The sequence below is a fragment of the Aspergillus vadensis genome (genome assembly GCF_003184925.1).
Source record: "Aspergillus vadensis CBS 113365 unplaced genomic scaffold BO88scaffold_6, whole genome shotgun sequence".
In the NCBI taxonomy this organism is placed as follows: domain Eukaryota; kingdom Fungi; phylum Ascomycota; class Eurotiomycetes; order Eurotiales; family Aspergillaceae; genus Aspergillus; species Aspergillus vadensis.
Genome location: NW_020292044.1, coordinates 236,560 through 263,593, shown reverse-complemented (window position 1 = coordinate 263,593; position 27,034 = coordinate 236,560). Strand labels below are relative to the sequence as shown.

Below are 27,034 nucleotides of genomic sequence, written 5' to 3'. Positions count from 1 at the left end.
CTTAAGCCACACGCCGGGAGGTTAGTAGTTGGGTGGGTGACCACCAGCGAATCCCTTCTGTTGTATGTTTTTGTTTTATATTTTTCACCCCCTTTATTAGGGAAAACCCAACAAATAACGTCATCGATAAAGCAAATGAAACCATATGTACATTTGGTGGAACGTCACGGTGTAACATCCAGGACACCACTTAAGAGTTGGATTTCACCTCCAGCAAACCCCAGATATACATACGGCCCACGTTATGTCAATGCAGGGAGCGGCTAGAATCCTGGCGCCAAGCATTTCTTGGTAGTCTATCGGCTTGTCACCGGCATTCAATTGCCAAGAAAAATGTTGTGTTTTTTTTGACGGTCGGTCTTCTATGCATACGTCCATCTTGATGGTATGTTACTTTGCTCTCATAATGTGGTCATGTGAGTACATGATCCTAAAGTGCATGACAAGTAGTATAATAGACTTGCGGGTCTTCTCTAGTCATCTTACGCAGTGTCTCGAGAGCCAGCTGTATGTGCATTTCAGTCCAAAGCCGCCGAAGATTGTGTTGGTCGCCATCTGACAATCTACGGAGTACTTATTAGTACGGAGTCGACTAGAGGCTAAGGTTGGTGCTCTCGCGTTAGCGCGATCCAACTCGAACCGGGCGGCGCTTGGACCACTTCGCTGATGCATCTTGACAAAAAGAGTGGGTTGAACTGCTGCTCAATCGTCAGATACCATTTATATCGATATTGGATGAATTCTTGGAGAAGTCAAGCTTGCGAAAGATTGATTCAAGCGCAAGGGGGGTCTTTCCCGTTTCGGTTAGTTCGGGGGTAGCTTCAATCATGTGACCGTCGTGTAGGTCACAGCGATGACATAAGCAAACAAAGATCCACACAAACTTCCAAATCCAGGGATCTGAAGCATTCTTCGTCTCCATTCCTTTCTTCTCATTGGGTCTAGAGCTAGTCTCCTCGATCAAATAGCCGCTACTATTCTAGTCTCGGCCCATCAACAATTGCCATTATGCTACCTGGATTCCTGCAGAGTAGCTACGTTCGCTACAAAGCAGATACCGATACCTTCGCAACATGGCTACTAGAGACTGCCAACAAATGTGGCTATCAGCCTACCCTTTCTGCTACCATTGCTACGACGAACAAGAGTAAGCGTAAAGGTAAAAACGGATGGCTCAAACGAACATCTAATTCAAGACACTGCTACTACCAAAGACCTATAAAAGTTCGCCGAGGTAGTTGCCAGTTCCTCTCTGACTGTGCTGAAACCAGTCCTCACCATTGCCAATCGCGCCATACATTTGAGGGAAACGGTCACTTCATGGTTCTTGGGTCGTGGCGACATCGCTAATAATAAGCGCCATGCTCATTTTATCACTGCGCTGGAGCAAATTTGCGACACCCTTGAATGGAAGACCGCTCAGCCCTTTAGGACAGATGCTAAACAGTCACAATCAATGCCTGAGGTTTAAGATGCTGATGCTGATGCCGACAGATTCCTAAACAAGTTTGCTGTTCATGGTGGAGGAACCCGAGGAAAACCCAGAGACTCAATCAGCGCTTGCAGCATCATAGAAGGTTGTCAAGGTCACGGTTGTGGAGGACGAAAACGAGGCGGCCGACTCCTATCTTGATCACTTGTTCTTCAAGACCCTGTGTCTACTGCAAACTTGGACAACATGCGGAAATTTATTTCCATCACCTGGTCGGACTACCGGGATAAGAGAATCGACCTTATGAACGCCGTTCTCATGACGGACAGTGCTTTGCACCTTGCCCGAGATATGGTGAAGGAGGTAGAGGCTGACTGGCTTTCTACTCGCCCGCCGGCGAGAAATGATGTTCAGACACTTGTTTACAATCTCTCCATGATAAACCGGGACGTCTCCGCAGCTCCATCCACGGAGGTTGGCCTTCCATACAACAAGAATATGGCTGATGTGGCCGATTGGTGTTTACCAAGGTTCTGCTTGACGCCATTGCTAATGTCCTCCACGACAATCATCAGCCAGTCTTCAAAAAGGGCTATTTCGGTACCTATAATCCAAAGGCGGACAAGGAGCGAATGTCTGTGGGCCAAAAGTTCAACGAAGACAAGATCACTGCATATTTGACACATTCAGATTAAATACGCCTACTTCGGATGCTATCACGTAAGGACTTTTTGAATTTTCCAAGAACAAAAATGTTACTCTATGGTTATGCTTTGCCTCCCAGATCTTCCTCGACATCCATTACATCATGCGACACAATCCCCTGAGTGCCTTTGGAGACCTTCGGATGTCGGGACTGCGCATCCAGAAGGTCATTGATGACTACCTAAAGCTGTCCAAAACACACCCCCCAGCCCAAATTTTGACCAAAGGAGGGCGACGAGGAGATTCGAGGTATCAGTTCTACTCTGGACTCCTGGATTATACAAGACGCGTTCCTCAATTTTCGGGTCCTGTCTGGCCTCAAGAAAACCGGATCACCGCCTGAGAAGCATGCACTTTTATCGCAGCACTCTATCCTCTGCGGACTGATTTTATTCCACCTCAATGTTATGTTAGAATGCAACGTGTGAGCCAGCAGCTTGTCACCCAATGGTATGACGTCCAACAGCTGGCTTTCTTGCACAATCTCGTTATCAGTTATGCTACGCACGAGGACGTGAGATGGCCCGATATGGATGCTTTTATCAAGATCCATGGCGAGTCTCATATCTTCATCGGTTCGCGGCCCAAGAACGCCGGTGAATAGCTCAACAGGCTGGAATTGGCCACGGGTATCTCATCTGCTGCCAATTTTGCGCGCGATTCCCGGAGTAAAACCTTTCATAAACCGGATGGCAAGAAACCCGCGCTTGCTCAAGCCCCCCACTGCAGTTGCGAACTTGTTCTCCCTCAAGTACTTTGAGTGTCTCGCGGAAGATGTCGGGATCGTCAACATTGACCGAATCCTGAACGAGCTCTCACAAAGGTCCAAGCTTGAATCCTCATCTTGCAAGGAGCTCAACAGAGCTAATGCGGAGCTCTCGATTGCCCAGAAGTGGTCTACTACCCGCAATATCGACACACTCCATCTTTTAGCCTTTTTGAAGACCAAGCTTTACGGAGAGGAGCCTGTCATCTTGCACAACTACTTCGGCATGCACAAACGTTCCATCGACTTATTCCGAGAGAGAGAGCATCACAAATTTGTTCAGTATTTTACAGCCGGGTACATGCCTGATGAGTCCTTCATCTCCAATATTGTCCTCCTCATCCACCATGTCGCGCGAGGCTCGGCGCAAAACGCACGTTCAATGGGACTTGGATCAGGGGACGTGGAGTTAGTGAGTCGTATTGTTATGAGCTCTGGCGACGTCATGCGTGAATACCTGAAGAAAAATGGTGATGTGGCATGCAAGGAGCTGAGGGTGTTTTGCAAGAACAAAAAGCCCATTCAAGATGAGATTGCTGATTATGCGGGCGAATCGGACGGGCTGGTGACGTCTTGGCTGCACCTTGAGGATGTTCTGGGTCCGAAGGGCGTGGCCTCGCTTATGACCGGGATCCCGATGGCCTAGTCTCAGGAACCGTCCAAATGCCGACGACTTGCCAAGAACTTCCGCCCGTCCATTTGAAATCTCTGCCCCATTTGTTACCGCCAATATTTATGACTCAAATTTTCCATGCCCAGACTGAGCAAGTATATGACAATGGGCTCCAACGATAATGATGTCTTAAATTCTCTGGCGTGCGCCTATCTTTTAGGTGGTGAAGAGTGGGTGACAGGCCATTGTGGAGCCCCGAAAGCTAGAAACCCTTAGTTAGATCCTGAACATCGCCCCCAAGGGCACCGATGCGGCGACTGATCCCACGCCGTGTGATATCATGGGAAACAACTACAACGTACAACGTAGACAAGCATAACTTGGACTCTCGAGCAACAGGTTGACAATACCGACACGATGTCGCCATATTCCCATTTCCATTTGTCATGACTTGGCATTGAATCCAATCACGCAATATCCACAGCCCCACCCACAATACGAATTCTCCTCGTTCATCCCCAACCCCAAATTTTGCCCAAATATCGAGACTTCCTTCTTCTCAGTTATCAGATCAGATCAACCACGTGGCGAGTGCCCTTCTAAAGGTTCCATCACCATGGCCTCACCCCAGCCGACTAACCGCTTCCTGTCGGTGGTCCGGTCGATCCCCTTCCAGATCGCCATTGCCAGTGGTGTTTCCTTCACTGCTCCGGGCATGTGGGATGCCTTGAACAATTTGGGAGCTGGAGGTGCTGCAGAGCCGTATGCTGTCTCAGCTGCGAATGCCCTGCTGTATGGACTGTTCGCTGTGGTTTGTATCGCTGCCGGCGCCATTAACAACCGTATCGGGCTTCGCTATGGCCTGGCGCTGGGCGCCATCGGTTACCCTATATACGGTGCCGGTCTGTATACGAACAACTATTCGCCGACGACTTGGTTTCTGCTATTTGGAAGTGCTTTGTGCGGTATCTCGGCTGGTTTCTTCTGGGCTGCCGAAGCGGCCATCATTATTGGGTACCCTAGTCCCAAGGACAGAGCATTCTACCTAGGTGAGTAACTGAGATTCTGAATTTGGTCCTGGTCATGCGCATCTGACAGCTTCTCTAGCGATTTGGCAAACCGCCAAAGCTGCAGGCCCTATCGTCGGTGGCGCAATCGAACTGGGCCTTAATGCTCAAAACTCCGGCAAGGGAACCGTCAGTGCAAGCACGTACATCGTCTTCATCGTGCTCATGTGCCTCGGACTTCCGATCGGTTTATGTCTAAGCCCAGCAGAGAAAGTCCAACGTAAAGACCGGACTCTGGTTGTCGTTCACACGCAAGCCACGTGGATGGCCGAATTCAAAGCCGTCATCTCGCTGCTCTTCACCCGCCGTATTGCCATGCTGATGCCGGCCTTCTTTATCAGCTACTTCTACAACGGCTTCCAGAGCACCTGGCTAACCGACTACTTTACTGTTCGCTCCCGGGCTTTCTCCTCATTTTTCACCAACTTCGCCGGCATTACGTCTTCCTTCCTGATTGCCACCTTGCTGGACAAGCAGTCTATCCACATCAAGACGCGGGCCCGCATTGCCTTCGCCTCACTCATCTTCGTGCTCATAGGCACCTGGATCTGGGCCACCATCCTGCAGTACCAGTTCTACTACGAATACACGGACCCAGTCTTTGACTGGTTTAAGGGCGGGTTCGGCAAGACATACGCTCTTGTTTTCTTCTGGTCCTTTGGTGGCCAGGCTTTCCAACAGTTCCTCTACTGGCTTGTCGGGCAGTACACCACCGACCTTTCGTCCCTGTCTCACCACTGCGGTATCCTCCGTGGATTCGAGGCTCTGGGACAGACTGTTGCCTGGGCGTGAGTCCCATACCTTTCCCGTATGTACGAAAAGTATAACCAGCTAACTAACGAACCTCATCTAGTATGCAATCCGAAGGCAACGCCAACCACTTCGTCAGCATCGGCCTCAACTTCGGCATCACCTTGCTCTGCGTGATCCCCACGTGGATCATCATTTCCGAGCTCGAGCATACCCATGAAGTGGAAGTTCGTGCGGAGGATACTGCCAAGACTGTCGATGATGGCGAGGCCGAGTCGCAGACGGCTTAATTTTACTAACTTGTATAATATCATTTTAGCGTTTTCAACAACTTATGCTGCCTTTCAGCGAGGCGTTTGGGGGTTTTAGTCGAGCAGGACTGGACTTGATTCAACAGCATGTCGGATTTCTTATGAAATATTGGTGGTGGGTATAGTGGTAGAGGGGTTTAGATGTTAAGGGGGAGAGGGATGAAGAATAATTTAATATACTATAATATTGACTAGAGGAGTCTCCTTCTTCTACGAGTGGTTTTTTCACGCATGCTTGCAGCCCTAAGAGTAATGAAAGGCGCGAAAATATGAGGCAAAGACATCGTATTATTTGCCGAAGGAAAGGGGGCCAGCCCATTCGGTGGTCAACAAATAACAGTGAACATGTCGTGACCCTGGCCCGCTTGATTGGGCCCGCATTCAAGAACAGCACCATTCTCTTGCTTAGTGTTCTCATTGACCGTATAGGTCAAAGCCGGTTGCATACCTCCGTAACAGGTGCAGAGGCTACAGAAACAAGGACTGCAGACACAGGGGCATTTCAGATTCCGTGAGCCTAAGCGACATAGGGAGTTGCAGATGTAGATGCAACTGGTGTTGATGAGACGGGGCTAATTGAGCACGGACAAGCCCCCTCCTTGGGATCAAATGAGACACCGTAGTGATAAGCAGCGCTGACGTTCGTGTTGATGTCGCTCAAGATATCGTCGATCGCTGTGATAGTGATGGGTGATCAGAATCTTGTGTAGCCTCTCTAAATATACCGTGGAATGAACTGATTGACTCACTGATTGGACTAACACCGACATTATAGTCCCCAGGACCCTCTTGCGTCTGGAGATATACCTCACCATCCAGCCAATAGTACTCATTGTGCCAGGGGTTGTGGCCATTCGTGAACCACACATATCCATCGGTATCGCCACCCGTGCCATTGAAGCAGTTACCACTGGGGTCGTTGCAGTAAGGGGCAGGAGAGTTATCGCCCATCTGGTATCCGCCGCCGCCGGCAACAGGGAGCCAAGTTCCATTGGGCTTCATGATGATGTCGGCTGCCGAGCCGGAGTGCCTGGAAGTAAAGCGATTGTTGCTCAGTAAAATCCGGTCTCATAGGTATTATGGAGTTGCCGTTTGGTGAACTCACTTCCAGTACTCAATCTCCCATCGAAGGCGTAAGTAGCCGGTACCGCGAAGAGTCACATTGTTCGAGCTGTAGAAAAGCTCCCATTGTCCACCTACAAAAGGTAGATGTGCGTTAGCCGACTGATTTGCTTCACGGAGGGGTCCAGAAGGAGTACCTAGGAACCCTGGCTGAAAGGGGACATAGTTGCCAGACACATATTCCACCCCGGTGTTGGTTCGATTGGTGATGGGTGTAACTGCTGCACTACCGCATGCGAAAGCTGTAGCTGTACCAGAGAGTATAGTAGACCATTTCATGATGCTAAACGGGATTTTAGAAAACGGTGTTCCTGGGGAACTGAGCGTACTTCGTAAACAAGTCGGAAACCCGCAAAGTATTTGGTTCAACTTCTTCTGTTGAGGACTAAGCTTCCAGTTATATAATAATGGGATACAAAGAGTAACTCCTAATTCAGGTCCATTCGCCGTTAAGTTTCAGAATCGGCTCGCGAAGGAGAATATGTCACCCAGATAGACCCAGGAGTACGGGGAAAGATCGGCAGCCTGATTACGTATCTAAGCACCCTTCCCGCACGTTATGGGCCCTCACACTGGCTGTGCAGTCGTCTTCGCATCTCCTAGGAGTGGGTCGAACAGACGGAGTGTTTCAAGGGTCTAAGCGAGTCAACGACCAGAATGTGAACTGATAGATAGGACACGGAAGGATAGGAGACCCTTCATCATCGGCCCTTGAGCCCTGAATTAGCTCCAGCTACATCAGTTATCTGATCCAGGATTTTGTATCCATTGACTAGATAAGGAAGGCTTCTGAATTGACAGTAGCCTCTATGCTTAGATCGATGTTAAATTTGCGGCTTCGTCTCCGCGGTCGGTGGGCCATGTCGGTGGGCTAAACCAAGCTGAATACCAAGACCGTGTACACGCTTGGCGTAACTTTCCGTGGAGAACAAATAGTGGCAAGCTTTCGGCAGTTAAAGCAAGGCGAGCTTGCTATCTGATCATGCCATCATTTAAATCTGGACACAATGGCATATAAGAAATGACACCCGCCGAGCTGGGCCATGCCACTATATGGCTATTCACATCTACTTCTAATTCGCTTCCACGTCACCCCTGCTTCAATTGGCAGTGACCAATTCTATGTCCTCTCTTTATTTAACATCCGTCAACGGAACTAATCATGAAAACGGGCAGACTTCTAAAACAACTGAACTGGGTTATCCAGAGGCATTTGAATCTAAACTTTTCGTAGGAAGCGAGGAAGAGGACCTATTGGAGTCCAGTCGCTATGTGTTCCATATGTTACGAATTTGTGGAATCCAGTGCTGCAATAGTGAATTATATACTGTAAGTTAGTATATATTTGGTGGCTGCCGATACTGGAAACGTATGAAGTATCATGTGTATATTTCGTCTGCTATGAGATAGATTGGGTTCAAGGAAACTAGGAAGCCCACAGTGGACAGCAAGGCTAAAGAGTATATCTACCATAAGAGAACTGGTTTGATGGTCTTCCCACTCTTCATGTCGCTTATGGCTGTCCTGTAATCCTCCGCTTGATAAAAGCCGACCATCTCATGCAATGGTAGTAGTCCTTTCTTGACCCACTCAATCATCTCAGGCACAAACTCTCGAGGAACAACGTCTCCCTCCACTACCCCCATATATTGCTTCCCCGCGACCATGAACTCATGAACCGGAAGACTAAGCACTGCGTTTTCTGGTGCTGTTCCAAGCTGAACAATCCTCCCCTTGTTAGCTGTCATGCGAATGCCCTCGGCGATCAACTTCGGCACCCCTGTAGTCTCCAACGTAACGTCTGCGCCTAGGCCATCAGTAAGGGCACGAACCGCCTCTGTTACATGACGCTCATCAGCATTTGGATCGATTCGAACAACATGCGTTGCCCCAAGCGCCAGCGCCAGCTCAAGACGGGCCTGGTTTCGCGCCACACCGATGATTGTCCTGCAACCAGCGATACGCGCTCCCATCACCGCACTCAATCCAACGCCTCCCAGACCGAGAACTGATACAGTATCCTCAGGCTGTGCGTTGGCTGCCTTGATGACCGCACCTGCACCCGTCTGGACCCCACACCCCAGTGGTGCCAGCAGCTGAAGGTCCTCCCTTCGCTCCACCAGCCCGGAGACATTCACCACCGATTCCTCCTCCACTATTGTCCAGCTAGCAAAGCTCGATTGTCCGAAGAACTGTCCAAAAATGTCCGGCGCCGTAAAGTCTGTTGATATGTCCGCATCAGCGTCCCAGAAGACGCGGTTTGCTGGAGTGGACTCGAAATTAATAGGATCGAAATTGTGACAGTGCGCTGGATGACCTCGACGACAGCATTGGCAGGCCTGGCATGCGGAGAATGATAGGAGCACTGGGTCGCCAACCTGGGCTGCAGTGGCGCTGGGCCCGACCTGTCGAACGTATCCGGCGCCTATCGAGGAATAATTTATCAGATCATCAGGTTCCCTTACAAAGACATTAGCAGAAAGGAAGGGAGTAAATACCTTCGTGACCCATCACCCGCGGATAATGTACGCCATGGCCATTCTCCAAACCAGCAAAATGCAGATCAGTCTGGCAGATACCTGAGGCAACAACTTCAACAAGTAGTTCGTTCTCTCGCAGGGGTCGCAGGGAGACGTTCTGAAGCTTCCAACCGCCGGCCTGGTAGGGGCCGTGAGAGACTAAGGCGCGTCCGGTGATTTGCTGTGTATCTGCCATGGTGTTACGAACAATCTTTTGTGATGGTCTACATGTTCGGTAGCCGTGGGCTTATGTACACATGAGCTTCTAGAATCGTTGCTTGCCGATTTCAAGGCCCGGAACAAGTGCATGCTGTGCAAATTCCGGTCGGCATGCCGAGATGGGGTCAGATGTCTTTCGATTGATCCGGATTTCCGTCTTCGAACCCCCAAGTGGGTCCATTTGCGAGAGAAGACTGGTACGGATATAAACTTATTTTTAAGCTATGTTTACGGATGTTTCAGTGTTTAGAGGGGTCGCAGTGCTCTGCTAGAGAAGAAGCCAGGAGCAGAGCCCGAACATTCACTTATTTCTGCAACAGCCGACTACCTATGCCGCACGGAAGTAATAAGACAAGAGTAAGAACCAATGATATCGGGGGAGCATGAGTGATTTCTGCCTAAGGCATCATATGTCTTGTTTAGGCAGCGGATTCAGAGAAGGATATCACGGGGTTACTATAACCCTCATAACGTAATCGGACAACGAAGCGGTGTGATAACGAGCCGGTGCGGCGATCCCTAATACTTCAAACAAGCCACCATTCTGCTTATCATATTGCAACGATCGCTTCAAATTAAAGTAATTAAATGCTATATAAACAACTTATATTCAAGCAAACTAGGCGTTGATTTTATCTGGATATTTAAGATAATTATAGTCTTTCTTATTACAGTTACTGCAGCGTGATGGCTGGTATTAAATATATTTTATTATCTGTATAATCTTAATATTCTTTTTCTAAGTAATATAATATATAGTAGAGTTATCTAATATATTTTTTTCTTATAAAAAATATTTTAAGGCCTTCTTCTTGTTCTTTTTATATTAATCTACTATACGGAGTTAATCCAATTTCTGTTAAAGTAGTATAATATTTTATATTACTATTTCTGTATTTTTATAGACCTTTTTGAGTACTTAATCAGTAATAAGCAAGGATAATCCAGTTTTCTGTAATATTTTAATCTCTGTTTTTTAATAATTCAGTTAATAAAAAGTCAAAGGCATTTTACCAAGATATATAAATTAATTAAATAATAATATTAAAAGTACTTGAGGTGTTTAATTTAAATCTTTAAAATATTAAAATATTTTTTAAGAGTTATATAAAGAAAGCCCTGTTATAGTAAAATCTTATTTTATATTTATTGTATTAAACACTTTCAAATATATTTTTTTAAAATAATATAAAAAGTCTTTTTTCTGTATATAATAGATGTCTTGATCAGTTATATCTTTAATTCAACAGCTGTACAGGGTCTTTAGTAGTATAAAATAAGTAATATTAAGTAGTTAAAGTTTATAGAAAGAATAAGATAATATATATAAAAAAATAATTAATTTTTTTTTATAATATTAATTAAATTTAACAGTTGAATGGCTTCCATGGCTATTAAGAATAAGGAAATAATACTAACCTATTATTTTTAAAATTATATAAATATTAAAGTATTGAAGCTAGTTAAATATAAGTTTATTATTTATTTATCTGTTATTACTAATATTAATTTATTAGTTATTAGAAATAGCTTCAAACTATTTCTCTTGCTATATTTTATTTATAAAAATAATCTATGGAAATAGTACACTCCCTCTAGTACTGATTATAATAATTATAATAATTTATTCATAATTTCTAGGTTATATAGATCTTGTATTTATTTAATAGAATTCAGTGCCGCAGACAATCTTTATAATTAAAGCTATTTCTATTTAAAAATCTATTTTATCTATATTATAAGTATCATATTCAAAAATACTATATTTTTATATAATATTCTATATTAATTTAAATTATTAACTTATAACTTCAACATCCTCGCATTTTATATGTTGATAATTAAAACATTAAGTATATTTAGACTTCAATTCAGCCTAGTAATATTAAATAAATCGATTGACCCAGTATTTACTAATAAAAGTATTATTTTTTAACTTTAATTTTAATATTAATATAATTTCTGTAAGATATTGTACTTTAGTAATAATAAGCAGATAATTTTATAAATCTAATTCAAGGATTTTGTATTTTAATACTAATTTATTATTATTAAATAGCTTTCTTAAATTTATCTCTATTTCAGTGCAAGGTTTAATCCTATTTAAATAATTTTTTAAAGTACTTATCTTAATATTAAATACTGCGGCACATGCCTTCTTGGTAGTAAATTAACTATAATTAAAGGCCTCACAGACAAGTACTAGTCTTCTATCTTAAGAAAGATCCTCCATGCATTTAAATAGCATTAATTTTAACTGAATTAAGCAAGGTTGAATATCACGTGTTGTGTGGAGGTTCGAAGCGGTGAGGGTGTGCTGGCTCGTTGTCGCGCTGCTTCGTTGTCCGATTATGTTAGAGAAAGTGTATAGAGTAATCACTTCTAGACTATCAGTCACAGTCGAGGTATTGCGTAAAAGTAGAGATAGCAATCCCGATGACACCATCTGCCGAAAGATTTGGTATGCCATTGACCACTTATCGTCCTCGAATCTGCCTACGGCCGGCAAACCAACTGCATGGCTCATTCTAGCGTCGATCACGCAACGGTGATAGCACGCAACATAATGTCTCCAAGGGATGATTTCCCCGCACAACTGGCAGTATATATACCGATGTGAGGGCTGTAGGTCGTATCTGTATACCATGTCACATAAATCTGCAAATGCAAACATGACACCTAGATATCGTCGAGTTGCTGTCATTGGCACAGGTCCTTCAGGCCTATCCGCTGTCAAAGCTCTCCATGACGAGAATACCTTTGACAAAATTCGGGTCTTCGAGAGGCGCGACCGTGTAGGAGGCATCTGGCACTATGACCCAGCCCCAGACCCGTTTCATCCCCCCGATAGCCCTTCACAAACTCCCAGTCCCAACAAGATCCCCACCAGTCTTCCCCAGTTCACCTCTCCACGCCCAGAAGACACCAGTGCCAGAACAGGGATTTACTCCCACCTCGACAGCAATGTCGGTGCCAAAACTATGGCTTTCACCCACACACCATTCCCCGAAATCAACTCATCAACCTCAATCAAAACCTTCGGCCCATCCAATGCCTCCCGTCCGTTCCGTACTGTGGCCAACTACCTCGAGGACCTCTTCATCCCCTACCTGCACCTCGTCTCGCTGAGCACAACAGTCGAACGGGTCGAGAAAACCGGCCACGAATGGACTCTCACCCTCCGCAAAACCGGCCAGCTCTACCGCGGCCACCCCCAAGACTACTGGTGGACCGAGACCTTCGACGCGGTAATTATCGCTTCAGGTCACTACAACGTGCCTTCCATCCCGTCCATCCCAGGCCTATCCACTATAGCCATAACACACCCCCACGCCTTCGAACACGCCAAAGCCTTCCGCCACGCCGACAACTATGTCAACAAGCGCGTGCTCATCATCGGCGGCAACGTCTCCGCCGCTGACCTCGTGACCGAGCTCCACGAGATTGTCTCCGGACCCCTCTACATCAGCCAACGCGGAATCAACCCTGCCCTAGAGAACGCCTGGACCCTGCCCAACGTCGAGCGCAAGCCCACTCTATCTCGCCTCGAACCCAGCACAGCATCAGGAAGCACAAACAACACCGTAACAGCTCACTTCACCGACGGCACCAAGCTCGAATCCATCGACCGAGTCATCTTCGCCACAGGCTACACCGCGTCCTACCCCTTCCTCGTCCCGGACCCCGTCACGGCTAACAACCGCGTCGCAGGATTTTACCAGCATATCTTCCACATCTCGGACCCCTCACTGGCTCTGGTGGGCCAGGTACGTGCTGCTCTTAGCTTCCGCGTCTACGAGTACCAGGCTGTTGCGGTGGCGAGGTATTTCTCTGGTCGGGCGAAGGAGCTGCCGAGTCAAGCGGAGCAGGATCGGTGGGAATTTGAGAGATTGAAGATTAAAGGGAATGGGGTTGCGTTCCATGAAATCAAGCCGGATTTTAGGGAGTATTTCGAGGCGTTGTTGGAGATTGCGGGTGAGGGGGCTGGGTTGCCGCCGTTTGAGGATAGGTGGGCCGATGAAGCATTTGAGATTTTGAAGGCCAAGGATGAATATTGGTTGAGGTTGAAGAGAGGTCAGAATAGAGCGAAGTTGTAGGGAGCTATTGCTCTGGAATACTCCTATTGGCGATTGGTTGAATAGAATCATGTTTGTTGTCAACAGCTTGCGAGTGGCAGGATATGCGTCACGATATATATTTCAGATAATCGTCACCATCAATACCGATTTTGGTTCTCTATTATTATCTTTTTATGTTCTATTCACTGATTGGTATCTATGAATCTCACAGATAGTAATCCCCGCCAAGACTTAGACCTCCGAAGACCTTTTCTATCCCACATTCCCGATCTTCCGCAATCCGATCGAACTCACCACCAAGCTGACAATATTCATCGCAAAAAGGAACCAAAAGGCCGCCCGATAGCCCACCATCAATGCCCCCGGACTCTCCCTGTTCTCCGATTGAGCGTACTTATCAGTGACACCATTTGCGATCAACGCCACTAATGCCAGCCCAATGCTTCGACCGAACTGCGACACTGTATTGAATACACCGGCAGCCAGTCCCTGTGTTTCCGCAGGAAACATCCCAGCAATAAGAATGGTCGAAACCGTGAATAGAACATCAGCTGCGATGGGGTTGAGGCACATGGCAAAGAATGCACTGCGCCAATATGTCCATGCGGGATTGATAACTGCTAGGAGCAGTGGCGAGAGGGATGAAAGAATAGTAGCCCAGTTTATCAGGGAATCAGCGCGCACTCGATGCAAAATCATGCCAGTGATCAGACTTGTGAGTACGCCCATGACAGTCACTGGAATGAAGCGTACTGAAGTACTGAATACGGAGATTTGCTGAACGTCTTGGAAGAAGAAGTTGGCTATTTGCTCAAAGGCATTGAAGGCACCCCAGATGAGGAATACGTTGGCGCAGATGCAGGTGAAGGCCGAGTTCTTCCACAACGAATTCTTGATTGAGGTGGGCCGAGATCGATGCTCTTGTTGACCTTGCCAGAAAGCGAAGAAGGACATAAGAATGATAGACAGGCAGAAAAGTATAATTGTGCTTGATTCGTGGATCTTTGATACATTATCTGTAATGACCCTAATACAGTGAGTAGTCCAAGTTAGTGATATTTTTCCATGTCAACTCGACCTTGGGTTATACGAACGCTAAAGCATATGAAAGTAGAGCCAGCGCAGCACTTGCAGTAAGAGCCCCGATCCAGTCAATCCCAAAGAAGATATTACGCCATGAAACACCCTGTTGCTCAGAGGTCCTAGCGGGCAATTGCCGTACCGATAGGAGCAAGGCCGGGGTATTGGCAATCGCTGCGCTGTAAAAGCCCCAGCGCCAGCTCACAGTGTCTGCAAAAACACCACCCAGAAGAAGTCCGACACCGAATCCGATGGGTTGACCCGATCCCATCAGGGCAAAGGCAAGATTCCTGAGCTTTCCTGATGGGAAGTGCTCAGCAATGATGCTCATGGCAGACGGCATACAGAGTGAGGCCGCGACACCAGAAATGATTCTGAAGATGATAAGTTGGGTTCCGCTTTGAGCGAGGCCACAGGCCATCGAGGAAACACTCTGTAGAAAACATCCCGCAAGTAGAGTTGTTTTACTGCCTATCGCATCGGAGATGGCGCCCGAAATGAGGAGTGTGCACCCTGTTCCCAGGGCGAACATTGATACTGGCCTATTTCATCTCTTTGTCAGTTCTGTCTTCTGTTTGATGCGACCACAACGCAAAGATTTGTAACACACCATAACTCCACTCCAGGACTTAAGTGCAGATCCGAGGAGATTTGTGGAACAGACACGGTGACAAGACCACCTAGATAAGAACCAATAAAAGTGATACAGGAGATACAAAGTATGACCACAGGAGCGTTTGGAGGCCCCCGTGGCTCGCTATCCGGCAGGAGAGACTCATGCTCAGAATTTGTTTGCTGCGAGTTTGGCTGTTCCTCTTGGTTATACCCCAGGTTAGATGGAGCGGAAGGTTTGTTGAAAGTCGGTGCTTCCGACATGGTATGTATGAATTATTTATGTATGGATCAATCAAGTTTATCATCAAGGGGGGAGAGAAGAGAGATTATCTATACGCTAGGCAGAGAGAAAAATGTGGACGAAAGAAATAAACTCGGAAGAAGCGGCAGTCATTGTCTAAATGGCTACCCCACTAGTCCGTAGGGCCGAGCAAGACCCTGACCAACTCATGTGCGATTGACTCTTCCCGCCCTTGAACTAAGTAGAACAGGGAAAGGAAGTCCGAGCGGCCTGCAGCTGCTTGCGCGTTTTCAGGACTCGCATGTCCTTATCTCGACTATTGATACCTACTATCTACTCCGTTGCGAGTAGGTATCTTCTACCATATATTTAGTGAAGGGGGGCGTTACCGCCACGCCTACGAGGTTTCTTCCATACAAGAATTCGCTCATGCCACACCCCTGCCTACTTTCTGCTTACCGTAGAGGGTAAGGATTAGACCTCATAAGATAAAGTCTGCTCCTAGTACGAGTAGAGTAATACTACCCAACTCTAAGTTTCGTTGTAGCTGTAGGCAGTAAATTCATACCTCAGGCAGGTAATTGTCTTTATCATGTAGACTGCAAGATGGCTGCCCGCACTAAGAACAAGCTCTATCATATTGAGTCTAAGCCTCACTATTAAACTAGGCCGCAGGGTGTGGCATGGGCGTAGTCTGATGTGGAAAAACCCTGGCCGATGTGGCGGTAGCTTTCCCCTTCCATGAGAACCGGTGCGCTATTCTAGATAAAGAGGTCCACGATGTTGAATTCACTGGATCTCATTTAGTCGTATAATAATCACGGATGACACCCACACATGCATCCAGCAGCCGCATCATGCTGCAGAAACGCTTGCTCGGGCAGCTCAGCCAGCTCAGCCAGGTTAACTCGATACTGTTCCTGAACTAGTGGACCCGACTTGAACCAGAAACACGTGGTTCCAAGGCCCTCGGGGATAGATGCTGAAAATGCCGGGTAAAAGGAAGCGAGTAAACACCGTTTGAATCAGTGGGGAAGAACATCCGGCAGATAAAGGAACAAGAACAATAGAAGCAGAAACGTGGTCGGAAAAAGGAGGGAACGGATTTGCGGGCAGTTAGCCAGGCGGCTGGTCAGATGTGACGCTTGTTTACATTTCTAAATTTCGTATGAGTACGCCCTCCGTTTGGTTGTGCTTAAAGCGATAGCGGCTATCTTCCTACGTCGCCGCGGCGCCTTTTCCATATGATACGTCTGTATACTGCGGGATTTGAGGCGTTTCGGGCCATATGATCTGCTTCAGACGGTAAAGCACCTGCATAGCTAGCATCTTCCACAGCGGGGTCAGTCAGGTATGAGGATATGAGTGGTGTTGAATTAAATTGGACCAATATCCACCAAACCAAAAAACCCCAACGAAAAGTTCTGTGAAAAAACCTGTTAATCCTCCGCATCCTCGAACACTTCGTAGATTCGATATTCCTCGGGTATATCGGCATAGGTTGTGTCGGAGTCAAAGTAAGCAAGAAGCGTATCCCGTATACCCTTCGGTGTAGACTCGTTGATGCTAAACTCGTGTCCATCAAAGCCGATCATGTCCGGTTCGACTGAGGTGTTCGCTTTGTGTGCCATGGCCAGATCCAGGTCAGAAATCTGCTGATTCGGCCTTCGGCAGTTACGGCAATCGAACCACCATGCCCCACGGGATTTGGGGTAGTTGAGACACAGGCTTAGTCCATGACCGCTGTCCCTGACGAGGCCACAGTTCTGTCCCCGAAGGTGAGTACATATAGACCCTATGGCGGTTGGTGGCAGACCGGTGAATTTGCTTGATGAGTAGGTGGGCGCTGGTCTGTTGTCGCAGCACGCACGCTCAGCGGCATTCCGACATGCCGCAAATCTACCCCTGATAGTTCGGCAATTGCGTTCTTCGTAGTTGCGGATAGTAACAGCAGGCACCAAGGAACACATGATGGTTAGAATAACCACCAAAGAAGAAAGGGTGAGCATACTAGAAAGTCTGATGATGGGGGAAGGAAACAAGTATTCTGAGATCGTATTTTGAGATTGTTGATGTGGATTCAGGTCGCCTTTCTCCAGAAGACTGACGCGGAAAACTAGCGCCTGATATAGGCCAAACTCTGTGCAGGCACTAGTCTCAGTAGTACAATATTGAGCGTAGAAGTTACATATCACACCTTCGTTGAATAATGTTTCCGAAGCAATACATTGATAGTGTACGACTTTCTGATCTTGGAGGTTCTTCTAGCGAATTAAACAGAACATGAAAGAGAAACAGGGGTCAACTGAGACCCAAAAGTGCCAATGAATACAAATGTATTGGTCACAAAGAACAACGGAAGACCCACATATTGCTACCAGGCACTGCATTGGCAATTTTGAACTCCTGTCAGGCCCTTTTTGTTTTATTGGTTGTCTTATCATTCTCCATTGCACCACTCGCACCGTCACGTAAAACTCTAGACCCGTACCCTATCGGCAAAGTGCAGTGTACTCCGATCAGACACCAATTTGAATAGTCTCAATGAATCTGGTTTAAAAAAAAGGAAAAGCCTCGTATGCAACACAGCGCTAATGGGTAGGCCGCATGTATCAATGGGGGACTGCCTCATACTAAGCCATATATGCCCCTGTTGTGCTACGTGCTCCAATATTGTTATGATAGACCTGTAACTCCTTTCATCATCAACATTGCACCACATGTATCCTGGAAGGTAGCAACGTCGACTACCGACTTGAACTAGGTTTACCCATTTAGGTGAATGAACAACGCCCATGATCACCGTGGACCGCAACCTGACTAACTGGGGTTGATAAACCGAGTGAGACCTGACAGTCCTTCCCAATACTCTCTTTGTGCCGCGGGATACTGAGGTACCCTTGTCGCAGATACCGTGCCCCAAAGTGTACAAGCTGCGGAGACTGCCGAAAAGGTTACATCAATCTTCGGCCAACCCCTGCAACTCTGCTGCCTAAAGAGTGTTTCAAGGTTATTTAATGGCTATTCTGACCCCTAACTTTGCACTCCGTTAATCTAGACAGCACTACTGAATCCTCCACCAAATCACCGCCCTCATACACCTTAATCTGCGAAACCGCTATCCCCTTCGCGTAATCCTACCCAGACATCCCTACTGTCAGACAATAGCCGCTGTGGACCGCGCTTACCAGAATCCCACTGACATATGACAGGTCTTGCTATTGAATATGGAGAAGCACCCTGAGACAGTCGCAGAAACGGACCGTGACGACGAACATATGGAGCTAGAAGGAGAGATAGAAATACACGAGCCCGGAGAGAATGTGACCGAAATTATGTTTTGTGGATATGCCTTCCACATCAAACACGGGGTGCCCCGGGAGCACCGAGAGGAGCTATGGGAATTGTGGGCCACAGAAAATATTACATACGAGGATATTCCCGAGCACTTGAAAGTCTACGAGTTTACCCCGGAGGAATATGATGGGTTGGAGAGAGAGGAGAAGGATTTCAGGCGTGGTGGGTTTGTGGCCACTGGGCACAAGAACGAGGACAAGGACGAAGACAAGGACGAGGACATGGAAGAGGGTAGCTTGCCAGGAAAGCCTTGAGGTGATATTGACAAGGTATTGTGTTGACCAGACCGTGTTTTAAGTTACTGGTGTCATTGCTCACACGCTTTTTATTTGCCACGACGTAAGGGGAAGTCGACGAATGAAGGGTCGAGACAAAGAAATTTTCCGAATGGATCCTAACATGGTGAGTTCCAGGTTGAGGAACAAATGGCGGCTTACTACGCTGCCACAGCAACTTTCACTGGTTGTAGCTTATTTCAATCCTAGGCAATACTGCATCAAGCTGTAAAACTTGTATCAAGTAGGATTATCGAGTTGTACGAGGTTGTGGTGTGCCTTGTGGCTCACTTTTCCTTAGAACCCTGCCTGTTCTAATTGGGGCGCCGGCATGTAGATGCATACCGACTCGTCCCATACCCATTATATTCTTACGCAGCTGGTCTTCGATATTAGATGAACGGAAAAGAAAATTCGATGAAAAAAATGTATTCACGCAAATAGCATCATTGTATTTCTGTATGAATGTAATAGAACGGACCGAGTCCCTGGCCTATCAGGCCATGCTGTAGAGGATCCAGATGCTACTCTGTTGGATGGGTCTGATAGTAGACTAGTATCGGACTGCAAAACACGATAAGAATTCTTAAGGCAGAGTAATCAACCACATACGACCACAGGGTGTGGAAAACAGGGCTTCCCGTCCGCTCAGCCGTACTTAAGCCACACGCCGGGAGGTTAGTAGTTGGGTGGGTGACCACCAGCGAATCCCTTCTGTTGTATGTTTTTATTTGCTTTTTTGGTTTACTTTTGTTTCATGTCTTTCTTGGCTTTGATGTTGCATTCTATTCGCTCCATTTGGGATTCTCGTGGTGACATGGAAACGCGTAGCCTTATTCTCATCAAGGAATTGTGTGTATGAGCTCGTAATTGAAGATATAAATCTCCTGCTACGCGAAGGTGTCATTGGCATAGGCCGTCCAGATAATAACATGGATAAGAACTGTCCTAGTAATCGTGTTAAAGATTTTACTCTACTACAGAAGCTCACTAGTAATATAGCTTAGATTATAAGTAAATTATACTTAAGTAGTTGATAATCTTAGCAAGCCAGGCACTGAACAGATATAGAGTGGTTATACCTAACCGTTATACCTTAACGTAACCTTAACCGTAACCTGACGGGTAGGTTAAGGTATAAAAATCTATTAACCGTCAGGTATAACGGTCAACCGCGGTTAACCTAGATTAGGTATATATATGTTTTATACCTAACTGTTAACCTGACGGACGGTATAGACTTTCCTATTAACCTACCCTATCCTGGCCGTTAACCACTCTACGAGTGTTGGGAAGACCGTTATAAAATTGAGAGAGATAACAGGCTGTGACGGTTACAAGGGCAGGAGCAGAGGCCTATATATTTCTGTTATCGTGCTGAGTAAACGTCGAACGTTAACACAATCGACGACGTAGCGGACGAGTGCTCCGTTTGTAATATCAGAGAGCGTCATGGTCCTTTTGGGCGGGGTATCGTCAATGGGCAAATCGCGGTGGTAGGAAGTCTTTTTTGTGACGCCATTCGTACAAGTACAGACAACGCCAGTCTTTACTGGGCCTCCATGCATACCGCAGTCTGGTGACTTATCTCGTGACTTGCTGGCTGCATAGTTAGGGCACCCTCCGGGACGTTTGTAACCACTGCATTTAGCTTATGTAATACCCGCAGAAGATTTTGGCTCTTATGGTGGTGACCATGTAGTAGGCATGCTTTCCCACTATGCGGAGCCTTCGTACTTGACCTTGGCTTCGTACTCGGCACCAAGCTCGGCCTCGAGGTTGGCATCGTTAGCAACTGTGAAAGACCCGCATCGGCTTTTGTAACAACTTGATTCAGCTTAGAAAACATACAAAAGCATCTACGAATCATACCACGTTTGTATTTTGAGGGACATACATGTCTTCCACCGTTTTTTCGATCCGTGGTTTGCAATATTGGCACTGCCTTTGCTCCCGTGCTAAGCTGGGCACAAGAATTGAGATGCACCTTCTAATAACACTTGTCCCTTTTGAGACTGTGAGGCCGAATGTAAGGGAATTGACTGTGCCGAATTCCTTGGCTGATGCCCAGGCATAGCCAAGACTATGATCGCTAATTGAACAAACGACCAGATGAGCCATATATTCAACTCAGTGGCCAGAAATCAGAATTGTATCAGCAAACACGGTCGGTAAGAGGGAACTAGACACATTAAAACAAATTAAAAATAGACAGAAAGGTCACCACGTAAACCATGAGTGCTCCCCCGCTATATCAATGGTAACCAGATTCTCAACTATCCATGGTACATATTCTTCTATCCTGTGTAACTCCTAAACGTGGTGATTCCTTCCTATTCAGGCCAAGAATATGTACTACCCGAATGGAGCCAGGGGGATTTTTAAATCAGAATCAGCATCCCCCAGTCGAAAAAACTAATTATGGATTAACGAATGACAGAAATTTACTACGGCATTACTATTGTTCTTCTCATACATCGTGGGTCTATTGCCCCTATCCACTTGGCTACGTGGTTATACTTTCCACCACACAGCCTCACATGTAGGCCAAGGGTTTGTATGTTTGTTAAACTTCATTGGTGTGTCCTGTTCTTGGCTAATGAATTACTTATTCCGGTAAAGAGTTGAAACATTCAAGCCCCAAACCTTTTACAGTAATATTCACGCCAAGACATTAAGTAGATTTTACCCTGTATATAATGGCCGACTCCCGTCAGCATCAGGCACCTAAGATCTGGTTCACCATCTTACGTCCCAACTCTACCTATTATGACTTATTCAACTCAGCTAGCCGCCCTAGAGGCCTTTCTTCAAGGCTATCCCGCGATCAAATATACGCCCCAGTCTTCGCCTGAGTACTCCACTGCTCGCAAGGTGTTTAATAGCGCGCGTCGCGATAACCCCCTGGCTATCGTCCAGCCGCAGTCCCCATCAGACGTCACTGCTCTTGTTAAATATGCCAGATCCAACTCCCTATCCTTCACTATCCGCGTGGGCGGCCACAATTTGGAAGGAAGTACACTCGTTGAAGATGCCCTGCTTATCGACCTGCGTGCCCTGACTGCCGTCACTGTCGCTCCAGATCGCAAATCTGCCATCGTCCAAGGTGGAACCCTCCAAGTTGAGCTCGGGAAAAAGCTCTGGGCAGAGGGCCTAGGCACCCCGACAGGAGCAATCCCGTCCGTTGGCTACGTTGGCTGGGCCACTTACGGCGGGTATGGACCCTTCTCCTCGCACTGGGGCCTGGGAGTCGACCAGATTCTCGGTGCAACTATTGTAAACGCCGAAGGGGATATTGTCAAAGCCGACGAATCTCTTCTACAGGGTATCCGCGGCGCTGGTGGTCTTTACGGTATTATTATTGACCTCACAGTTAAGGTTTACCCGCTCACTAGCGTAAGCATCACCGTATAGTATACCTAACTATAATGAGTCTGACCCTGGACTTTCTTCTAGCTTCTGGCCGGGGCTATCATTTTCGAATCTTCCAACATCATTAAAACTTGCATCGACTTTAACACCGCCTATGAAAGGCTCCTCGATGCTGAAGGGCTACCACCGCAACTCACAGTCCAGCAAATGGCCTTCAATGCTCATACCGGACGTTGCTTTGCCGCCATCTTCACCTGGAGCGGTGCCGACATCATAGAAGGCCAACGCTGGAGCAAGAAAATCGCCAATCTTGGCCCTCTCCTGCTAAATACCGTCGCCTCCACCAACATCCCGGAATGGTTTAGTGGCAATGAGCCCCTTGTCCCACTGGCGGCCTCCGGTTCTGCCTACACACATAGCGTCAGCCGTGTGTCTCCAGCCATTGCCAAGACTATCGGACAAAGTCTCGCCTGTATGCCATCCGACCCGGGCACCATGATGTCTATTCATCAGCTTCGTGGGCCGTCAACGGAGCCGCAAGGACATTCTTCTTCTGTTTTTGCGGTCAGGGAGCCCCACTATATGCTGGAATTTCTGGGGTTCACTGTACAGAAGAGCCTGCAAGAAGAGTCGGAGAAGTGGGCTGCTCAGATAGCAGAGGACACTAGACTGGCCGACCGTACTTATGTATTACCTTGGGCGTATGTGTCTTTGTATAATGCTACTGCTCAGGCAAACTCGTCGGCGGAAGCTCTAAGAAAGACGTATGGGTCGAAGGTGGAATTGGTAAAAGCACTGAAGGCCAAGTTCGACCCGGCAAACGTGTTTAGATTGACGGTACCTGTGTTGGGGTATATCGGTGCAGAGAGTTGTGGATAGATGATAAATATAGATTTAGGGTTTTGACAAAGCAAGAAAGCACTGGAAGACGCAATTTGCTAGGGGCACGTCTGGATATCCAGCTGTCTAATCTCCAAATAAGAGAACAATATTTCTGTCGAAATTCTTCCTGCGGCAGAGATTGATAATACCCCAAGACCGTGATACGCGCTGCTTCATTCTTAACTCCACTAGTCTGGGGCTAAGAGCGAGATAGCAATGAAGCACTTATTGATTTACTATTTTGTTCTCCGATGGATATCAATGCCAGGAAAGAAGAAAGGAAACGGCCACAATTATTTCTGGGAAACGTTCAATGCTATGGTGTGATTCCTTCTGACGGAGAGGCACAGGCCCTTTTTATTTTTATCGTGGGGTAACGTCTTCGATCTTCGCCTCAAGGTTGTTTTTTCGACGATACTAAAATGACACTGAACCCCCCTTAAGTAATCTATACAATTCTCCGGGTCTTAGGAACCTCCTACAGTATCCGCACTAGATAGATCTCCCGGTGATTTGTGAAGCCGAAGCTAAAGCTCAAAGCAAAACGTTCTAGAAAAATATTCTGACTCTCACGACATTCCTATTGTCATCGATGAATCTCCAATGTGTCCTGTTATAATTCTTTCTTTTTCTTTTTTCTTTTCCCCTTTTCTTTTGTTCATCTTGGCAAGAACATGAGAATGATTACTCTTCAACATAGCCCAGCCTTTCTACCGATGCGTCCTCAAGGCTAGTGATAACTATCCAACGAACCCTCTCCGCCTCTTTCCCAGTTTTTCTGATCTTTTTGTCGTAACTTTTTCCAATATCCTTCTCAACATGTTCAAGCTTTTGCTTTAAGTTCGCTATCACCCTCTCCTTCTCCCCGAGAATGGTGAGCTCTTGGATTTGCATTCGTAGGTTCTCCGCTGTCTGGTGCTCTTTTTGGAATTTCTCTGCTCTTTTCTTCTCTCCATGTTGCATCATCTTAAGTTGCAGCTTTTCAATCCGGTTACTCTCCGTAGCACCCCACTTCTTCATCACTCCATTCATTTGAACAGAGGGGCCAGCATCAAAAGTGAGGGGCATGACATACGAGCCTATCGGCTCTAGTTTTCTCTGTAGGATTTTGTGAATGTCAGATTGTACCTTCTCTAGTGATCGATCCTTGGTATCATTGTTTGGCCCTATCTCCACTTCCTGGCTGCCCTGTATATTATGTTCATATCGCTCCCATGCGTTACCCCCCTTATACCCAATAACATGCATTAGACTGTCTGTTTTGAGTACCCTTGCCTGTAAGCGGACGGGATTGAATAGTGTCTCGTTCCAAGTTTTCAAGTAACTTTTTGTACGTTGCATCGTAACCACCGCGGCAGCAGCCGTTGCTGCTAATGATGTAGCCCCGAAGGCCGAGCCTATATGTGGCTCAAAGGTCAGAGCCAACCCAGTGAGCCCAGTTGCCATACTAAAGTAATTTAGTGATGGATTGATAAGCCAGGCTTCGTTCAGTCCATCGATGAATCTGAGAAACTCCCCTTTCGAGATGCCGTGTAGAGTCAGTGGGGGTGCCCACGCGCGCACAAAGGGATTCGCATTAGCTCCTCCCCACCAAAGCTTGTTCAACTCTATGAACGCATTAGTTCTGTATTCCAGGCAATCAAAGGGCTGCACTGACGAGGAATGGCGCACGGCTTGAATCTGGCAGGTTTGGCGTTTCTTTTGCAGTCCTCCACACCGCGGAGATTGATGTTCGATTCTGGGCAAGCTACTTCCTTCGCGTATTGAGAAGAGAAGTCATTGTAGCAATCTTGCTGTACTGAAGTGTTGTTTTCACTCGAGGTTTGGGAATAAGCCGCTTGATGGTATGCAAGAGGCTTTAAAGCAGCCATCGGCTGGCCAGTGGAGTAGCCTCCGTCTGTATGCTCCGGTTCCTCTCCATGAATATATTGAGTCGTCATCTTGGCTAGAAGATACAATATTGATTTTTCCTTCAGATTTGGAACTTGACAGGGAGGGCAGGTATATTCTTTATATAGACGGCAAGTATGCATCAATCCACTTGTCATTTGATCAAAATGGCCAGCAGTGACATCAATTGTAACCTTCCATCCAACTGGATGGTGATAAAATGGGGGGCCGTTCGAACACAGCCAAATGGTCATACCGTAGGATCGGCGATGTGGAGAACTGCGTTGCAATGTCTTGGCACATATATTGCCGTATTGGGACTAGGGCTGAGGTAATCGTAACTTAAAACCTTTTGGTCATATTAAGATTCAGTCAGTAAACTACTTAGCTGAATCAGGTGAAGCGCAAAAATTCCAAAATAAGGACCCATGAGGGTCGGCAAGGGTCACCCGCTTGAGAGTCAGCGAAGGTGGAGGTCTAAGGTTGTTAGGATAATGGAACGTGGCGGCGTAAGACTGTCCTCATCAAAAACGAGTGTTCCCCTCAGCTTACATACACAGAAAAACCACTTTCTTCCTCCTATTCTTCCCCTCATTTTCTAGCCTCTCGACTCTACCACCCACGTCTATTCCACATCTCCAAAATGAGCTCCTTCTTTACATGCCTCGGCCTCCGCGCCGTACCCCCCACCACCCCAATCACAAACTACGGCCCTGCCTTCCTAGGCTTCAACTTCTTCTTCGCCTACGGCTTACTTTCCAGTCGCACGTTGAAACAGTTCTACGGAATTGACCACCAAGAAGCGCCGCGCGAAGACCTCTCCAAATACGGCGAGGCCGCCGTTCGTAATGGCAAAATCACCCGCGCGCAGCTGGACATGCTGAAGCGCAATGAGGCGGCGCATGCTAACGCAGTGGAGAATTTTACGCTATTGGTCGCAAGCGTGCTTTCGGCATCGCATGCAGGTGTACCCGCGCAGACTATTAATGCCGCTGCCGCGTCTTATACCCTCGCCCGCGCCGTTTACGGAGCGGTTTATATCCTAATTGGGCATCGGCACTGGAGTCAGGTTCGCGGGTTAGTGTGGTGGTGGGGGAATTTGAGCTGCTTGTTTTTGTTATGGAAGGCTGGTGAGCGTATCTGAAGCTTTCACCGGCTACGCTGGCAATTGTTCGTGTACTATCGAGCCAGTCCAATGATGGACGACCTTGCTGTTACTGCGTGGCCATGATTTGTGATACCATGATTGTATGTAACAATTCCTGCTACAGGATGTGTGTGTGTGTGTGTGTGTGTGTGTGTGTGTGTGTGTGTGTGTGTACTCATACTCTGACCCCTCGCAAATTAAAGCAATATACAGGATCCCTCTATCTATCTTTTCTATATATTCCTTGTATACATTAAACTATTATTTTCCTCAAATTTGGAGTCTTATCAAGATCTATATTAGTCTAGTTATCTAGTATTTTGTTCTACAGCCTCCGTAACACACAGTTTCAAAATCTCTGTGATACTTTTACAAAGTCTAGTACGGTTCTAAGAGTACTGTAGTCTTGTTCAGTACCTTATATCTTATTTCTGTAAATAACAATTTGGTTTTGCCCGAGCGCTGCCCTTATCGGCGCTTTTGTTACGGACTCCTGCCAGTTATCTTTTCACAATTAAATAAAAAAAATACAATATTTTTTTACCTTTTCATTTTGTAAAAATGAAACTAAAGGATAATTCATGACTGGATT

General features: G+C 46.8%; 12 protein-coding genes across 12 annotated transcripts, besides 3 other annotated features; 6 read left to right on the top strand and 6 right to left on the bottom strand.

Moving 5' to 3' along the window:
• Positions 1–267: part of a sequence feature (Protein overlapping with rRNA (BO88DRAFT_479036, PYH71005.1) was converted to a misc_feature.) that runs on past the window's edge.
• Positions 268–1,008: 741 nt separating this feature from the next.
• BO88DRAFT_423807 (uncharacterized protein) lies at positions 1,009–3,549 on the top strand (the record flags this gene model as incomplete). Its single annotated transcript, XM_025708686.1, has 9 exons — positions 1,009–1,147; positions 1,239–1,465; positions 1,575–1,654; positions 1,726–1,939; positions 1,963–2,070; positions 2,178–2,303; positions 2,365–2,541; positions 2,571–2,733; positions 2,807–3,549. The coding sequence occupies 9 exons, from the start codon at positions 1,009–1,011 to the stop codon at positions 3,547–3,549; spliced, it is 1,977 nt and encodes a 658-aa protein (XP_025564798.1).
• Positions 3,550–3,841: 292 nt separating this feature from the next.
• BO88DRAFT_242237 (MFS general substrate transporter) lies at positions 3,842–5,673 on the top strand. The gene is made up of 3 exons (XM_025702149.1): positions 3,842–4,565; positions 4,624–5,371; positions 5,437–5,673. Exons 1-3 carry the CDS (start codon positions 4,133–4,135, stop codon positions 5,621–5,623), a joined length of 1,368 nt encoding a protein of 455 aa, XP_025564797.1. The 5' UTR covers positions 3,842–4,132; the 3' UTR covers positions 5,624–5,673.
• Positions 5,674–6,161: 488 nt separating this feature from the next.
• BO88DRAFT_413182 (uncharacterized protein) lies at positions 6,162–7,045 on the bottom strand (the record flags this gene model as incomplete). Its single annotated transcript, XM_025708110.1, has 3 exons — positions 6,162–6,319; positions 6,394–6,674; positions 6,750–7,045. The coding sequence occupies 3 exons, from the start codon at positions 7,043–7,045 to the stop codon at positions 6,162–6,164; spliced, it is 735 nt and encodes a 244-aa protein (XP_025564796.1).
• A 1,187-nt stretch (positions 7,046–8,232) lies between these two features.
• Positions 8,233–9,481, bottom strand: BO88DRAFT_423805 (NAD(P)-dependent alcohol dehydrogenase; the record flags this gene model as incomplete). Its single annotated transcript, XM_025708685.1, has 2 exons — positions 8,233–9,191; positions 9,265–9,481. The coding sequence occupies 2 exons, from the start codon at positions 9,479–9,481 to the stop codon at positions 8,233–8,235; spliced, it is 1,176 nt and encodes a 391-aa protein (XP_025564795.1).
• A 2,695-nt stretch (positions 9,482–12,176) lies between these two features.
• BO88DRAFT_335549 (dimethylaniline monooxygenase) lies at positions 12,177–13,601 on the top strand (the record flags this gene model as incomplete). The annotated part of the gene is made up of 1 exon (XM_025702855.1): positions 12,177–13,601. The coding sequence occupies one exon, from the start codon at positions 12,177–12,179 to the stop codon at positions 13,599–13,601; it is 1,425 nt and encodes a 474-aa protein (XP_025564794.1).
• Positions 13,602–13,835: 234 nt separating this feature from the next.
• BO88DRAFT_486374 (MFS general substrate transporter) lies at positions 13,836–15,539 on the bottom strand (the record flags this gene model as incomplete). Its single annotated transcript, XM_025712440.1, has 3 exons — positions 13,836–14,610; positions 14,678–15,205; positions 15,274–15,539. 3 exons carry the CDS (start codon positions 15,537–15,539, stop codon positions 13,836–13,838), a joined length of 1,569 nt encoding a protein of 522 aa, XP_025564793.1.
• A 1,190-nt stretch (positions 15,540–16,729) lies between these two features.
• On the bottom strand, positions 16,730–17,528 carry BO88DRAFT_423802 (uncharacterized protein; the record flags this gene model as incomplete). Its single annotated transcript, XM_025708684.1, has 2 exons — positions 16,730–16,943; positions 16,981–17,528. 2 exons carry the CDS (start codon positions 17,526–17,528, stop codon positions 16,730–16,732), a joined length of 762 nt encoding a protein of 253 aa, XP_025564792.1.
• A 1,058-nt stretch (positions 17,529–18,586) lies between these two features.
• On the top strand, positions 18,587–19,195 carry BO88DRAFT_433826 (uncharacterized protein). Its single transcript, XM_025709449.1, has 2 exons — positions 18,587–18,675; positions 18,732–19,195. Exon 2 carries the CDS (start codon positions 18,747–18,749, stop codon positions 19,128–19,130), a length of 384 nt encoding a protein of 127 aa, XP_025564791.1. The 5' UTR covers positions 18,587–18,675; positions 18,732–18,746; the 3' UTR covers positions 19,131–19,195.
• A 563-nt stretch (positions 19,196–19,758) lies between these two features.
• Positions 19,759–19,828: a sequence feature (Protein overlapping with rRNA (BO88DRAFT_336220, PYH70996.1) was converted to a misc_feature.).
• Positions 19,829–19,855: 27 nt separating this feature from the next.
• Positions 19,856–20,013: a sequence feature (Protein overlapping with rRNA (BO88DRAFT_336220, PYH70996.1) was converted to a misc_feature.).
• Positions 20,014–20,405: 392 nt separating this feature from the next.
• BO88DRAFT_361583 (uncharacterized protein) lies at positions 20,406–21,272 on the bottom strand (the record flags this gene model as incomplete). Its single annotated transcript, XM_025703884.1, has 4 exons — positions 20,406–20,507; positions 20,546–20,792; positions 20,889–20,978; positions 21,049–21,272. Coding segments are annotated over 4 exons (663 nt in total), but the record flags the coding sequence as incomplete, so codon positions are not given.
• A 637-nt stretch (positions 21,273–21,909) lies between these two features.
• Positions 21,910–23,463, top strand: BO88DRAFT_403193 (FAD-binding oxidoreductase). The gene is made up of 2 exons (XM_025706310.1): positions 21,910–22,547; positions 22,608–23,463. The coding sequence occupies exons 1-2, from the start codon at positions 21,921–21,923 to the stop codon at positions 23,400–23,402; spliced, it is 1,422 nt and encodes a 473-aa protein (XP_025564788.1). The 5' UTR covers positions 21,910–21,920; the 3' UTR covers positions 23,403–23,463.
• Positions 23,464–24,089: 626 nt separating this feature from the next.
• On the bottom strand, positions 24,090–25,345 carry BO88DRAFT_384497 (uncharacterized protein; the record flags this gene model as incomplete). Its single annotated transcript, XM_025704706.1, has 2 exons — positions 24,090–25,012; positions 25,063–25,345. 2 exons carry the CDS (start codon positions 25,343–25,345, stop codon positions 24,090–24,092), a joined length of 1,206 nt encoding a protein of 401 aa, XP_025564787.1.
• A 379-nt stretch (positions 25,346–25,724) lies between these two features.
• BO88DRAFT_403192 (MAPEG family protein) lies at positions 25,725–26,592 on the top strand. The gene has a single exon (XM_025706309.1). The coding sequence runs from the start codon at positions 25,939–25,941 to the stop codon at positions 26,437–26,439; it is 501 nt and encodes a 166-aa protein (XP_025564786.1). The 5' UTR covers positions 25,725–25,938; the 3' UTR covers positions 26,440–26,592.
• Positions 26,593–27,034: the final 442 nt, after the last annotated feature.

What these genes read in the sequence shown, in the direction of transcription:
- BO88DRAFT_433826 (XM_025709449.1), top strand. Translation starts at nt 18,747, where the DNA reads ATGGAGAAGCACCCTGAGACAGTCGCAGAAACGGACCGTGACGACGAA.
- BO88DRAFT_242237 (XM_025702149.1), top strand. Translation starts at nt 4,133, where the DNA reads ATGGCCTCACCCCAGCCGACTAACCGCTTCCTGTCGGTGGTCCGGTCG. An exon ending in GGACAGAGCATTCTACCTAG is followed by an intron (nt 4,566 to 4,623) that starts GTGAGTAACTGA and finishes CAGCTTCTCTAG; the next exon opens with CGATTTGGCAAACCGCCAAA. An exon ending in GGACAGACTGTTGCCTGGGC is followed by an intron (nt 5,372 to 5,436) that starts GTGAGTCCCATA and finishes AACCTCATCTAG; the next exon opens with TATGCAATCCGAAGGCAACG.
- BO88DRAFT_403192 (XM_025706309.1), top strand. Translation starts at nt 25,939, where the DNA reads ATGAGCTCCTTCTTTACATGCCTCGGCCTCCGCGCCGTACCCCCCACC.
- BO88DRAFT_403193 (XM_025706310.1), top strand. Translation starts at nt 21,921, where the DNA reads ATGACTTATTCAACTCAGCTAGCCGCCCTAGAGGCCTTTCTTCAAGGC. An exon ending in AGGTTTACCCGCTCACTAGC is followed by an intron (nt 22,548 to 22,607) that starts GTAAGCATCACC and finishes ACTTTCTTCTAG; the next exon opens with CTTCTGGCCGGGGCTATCAT.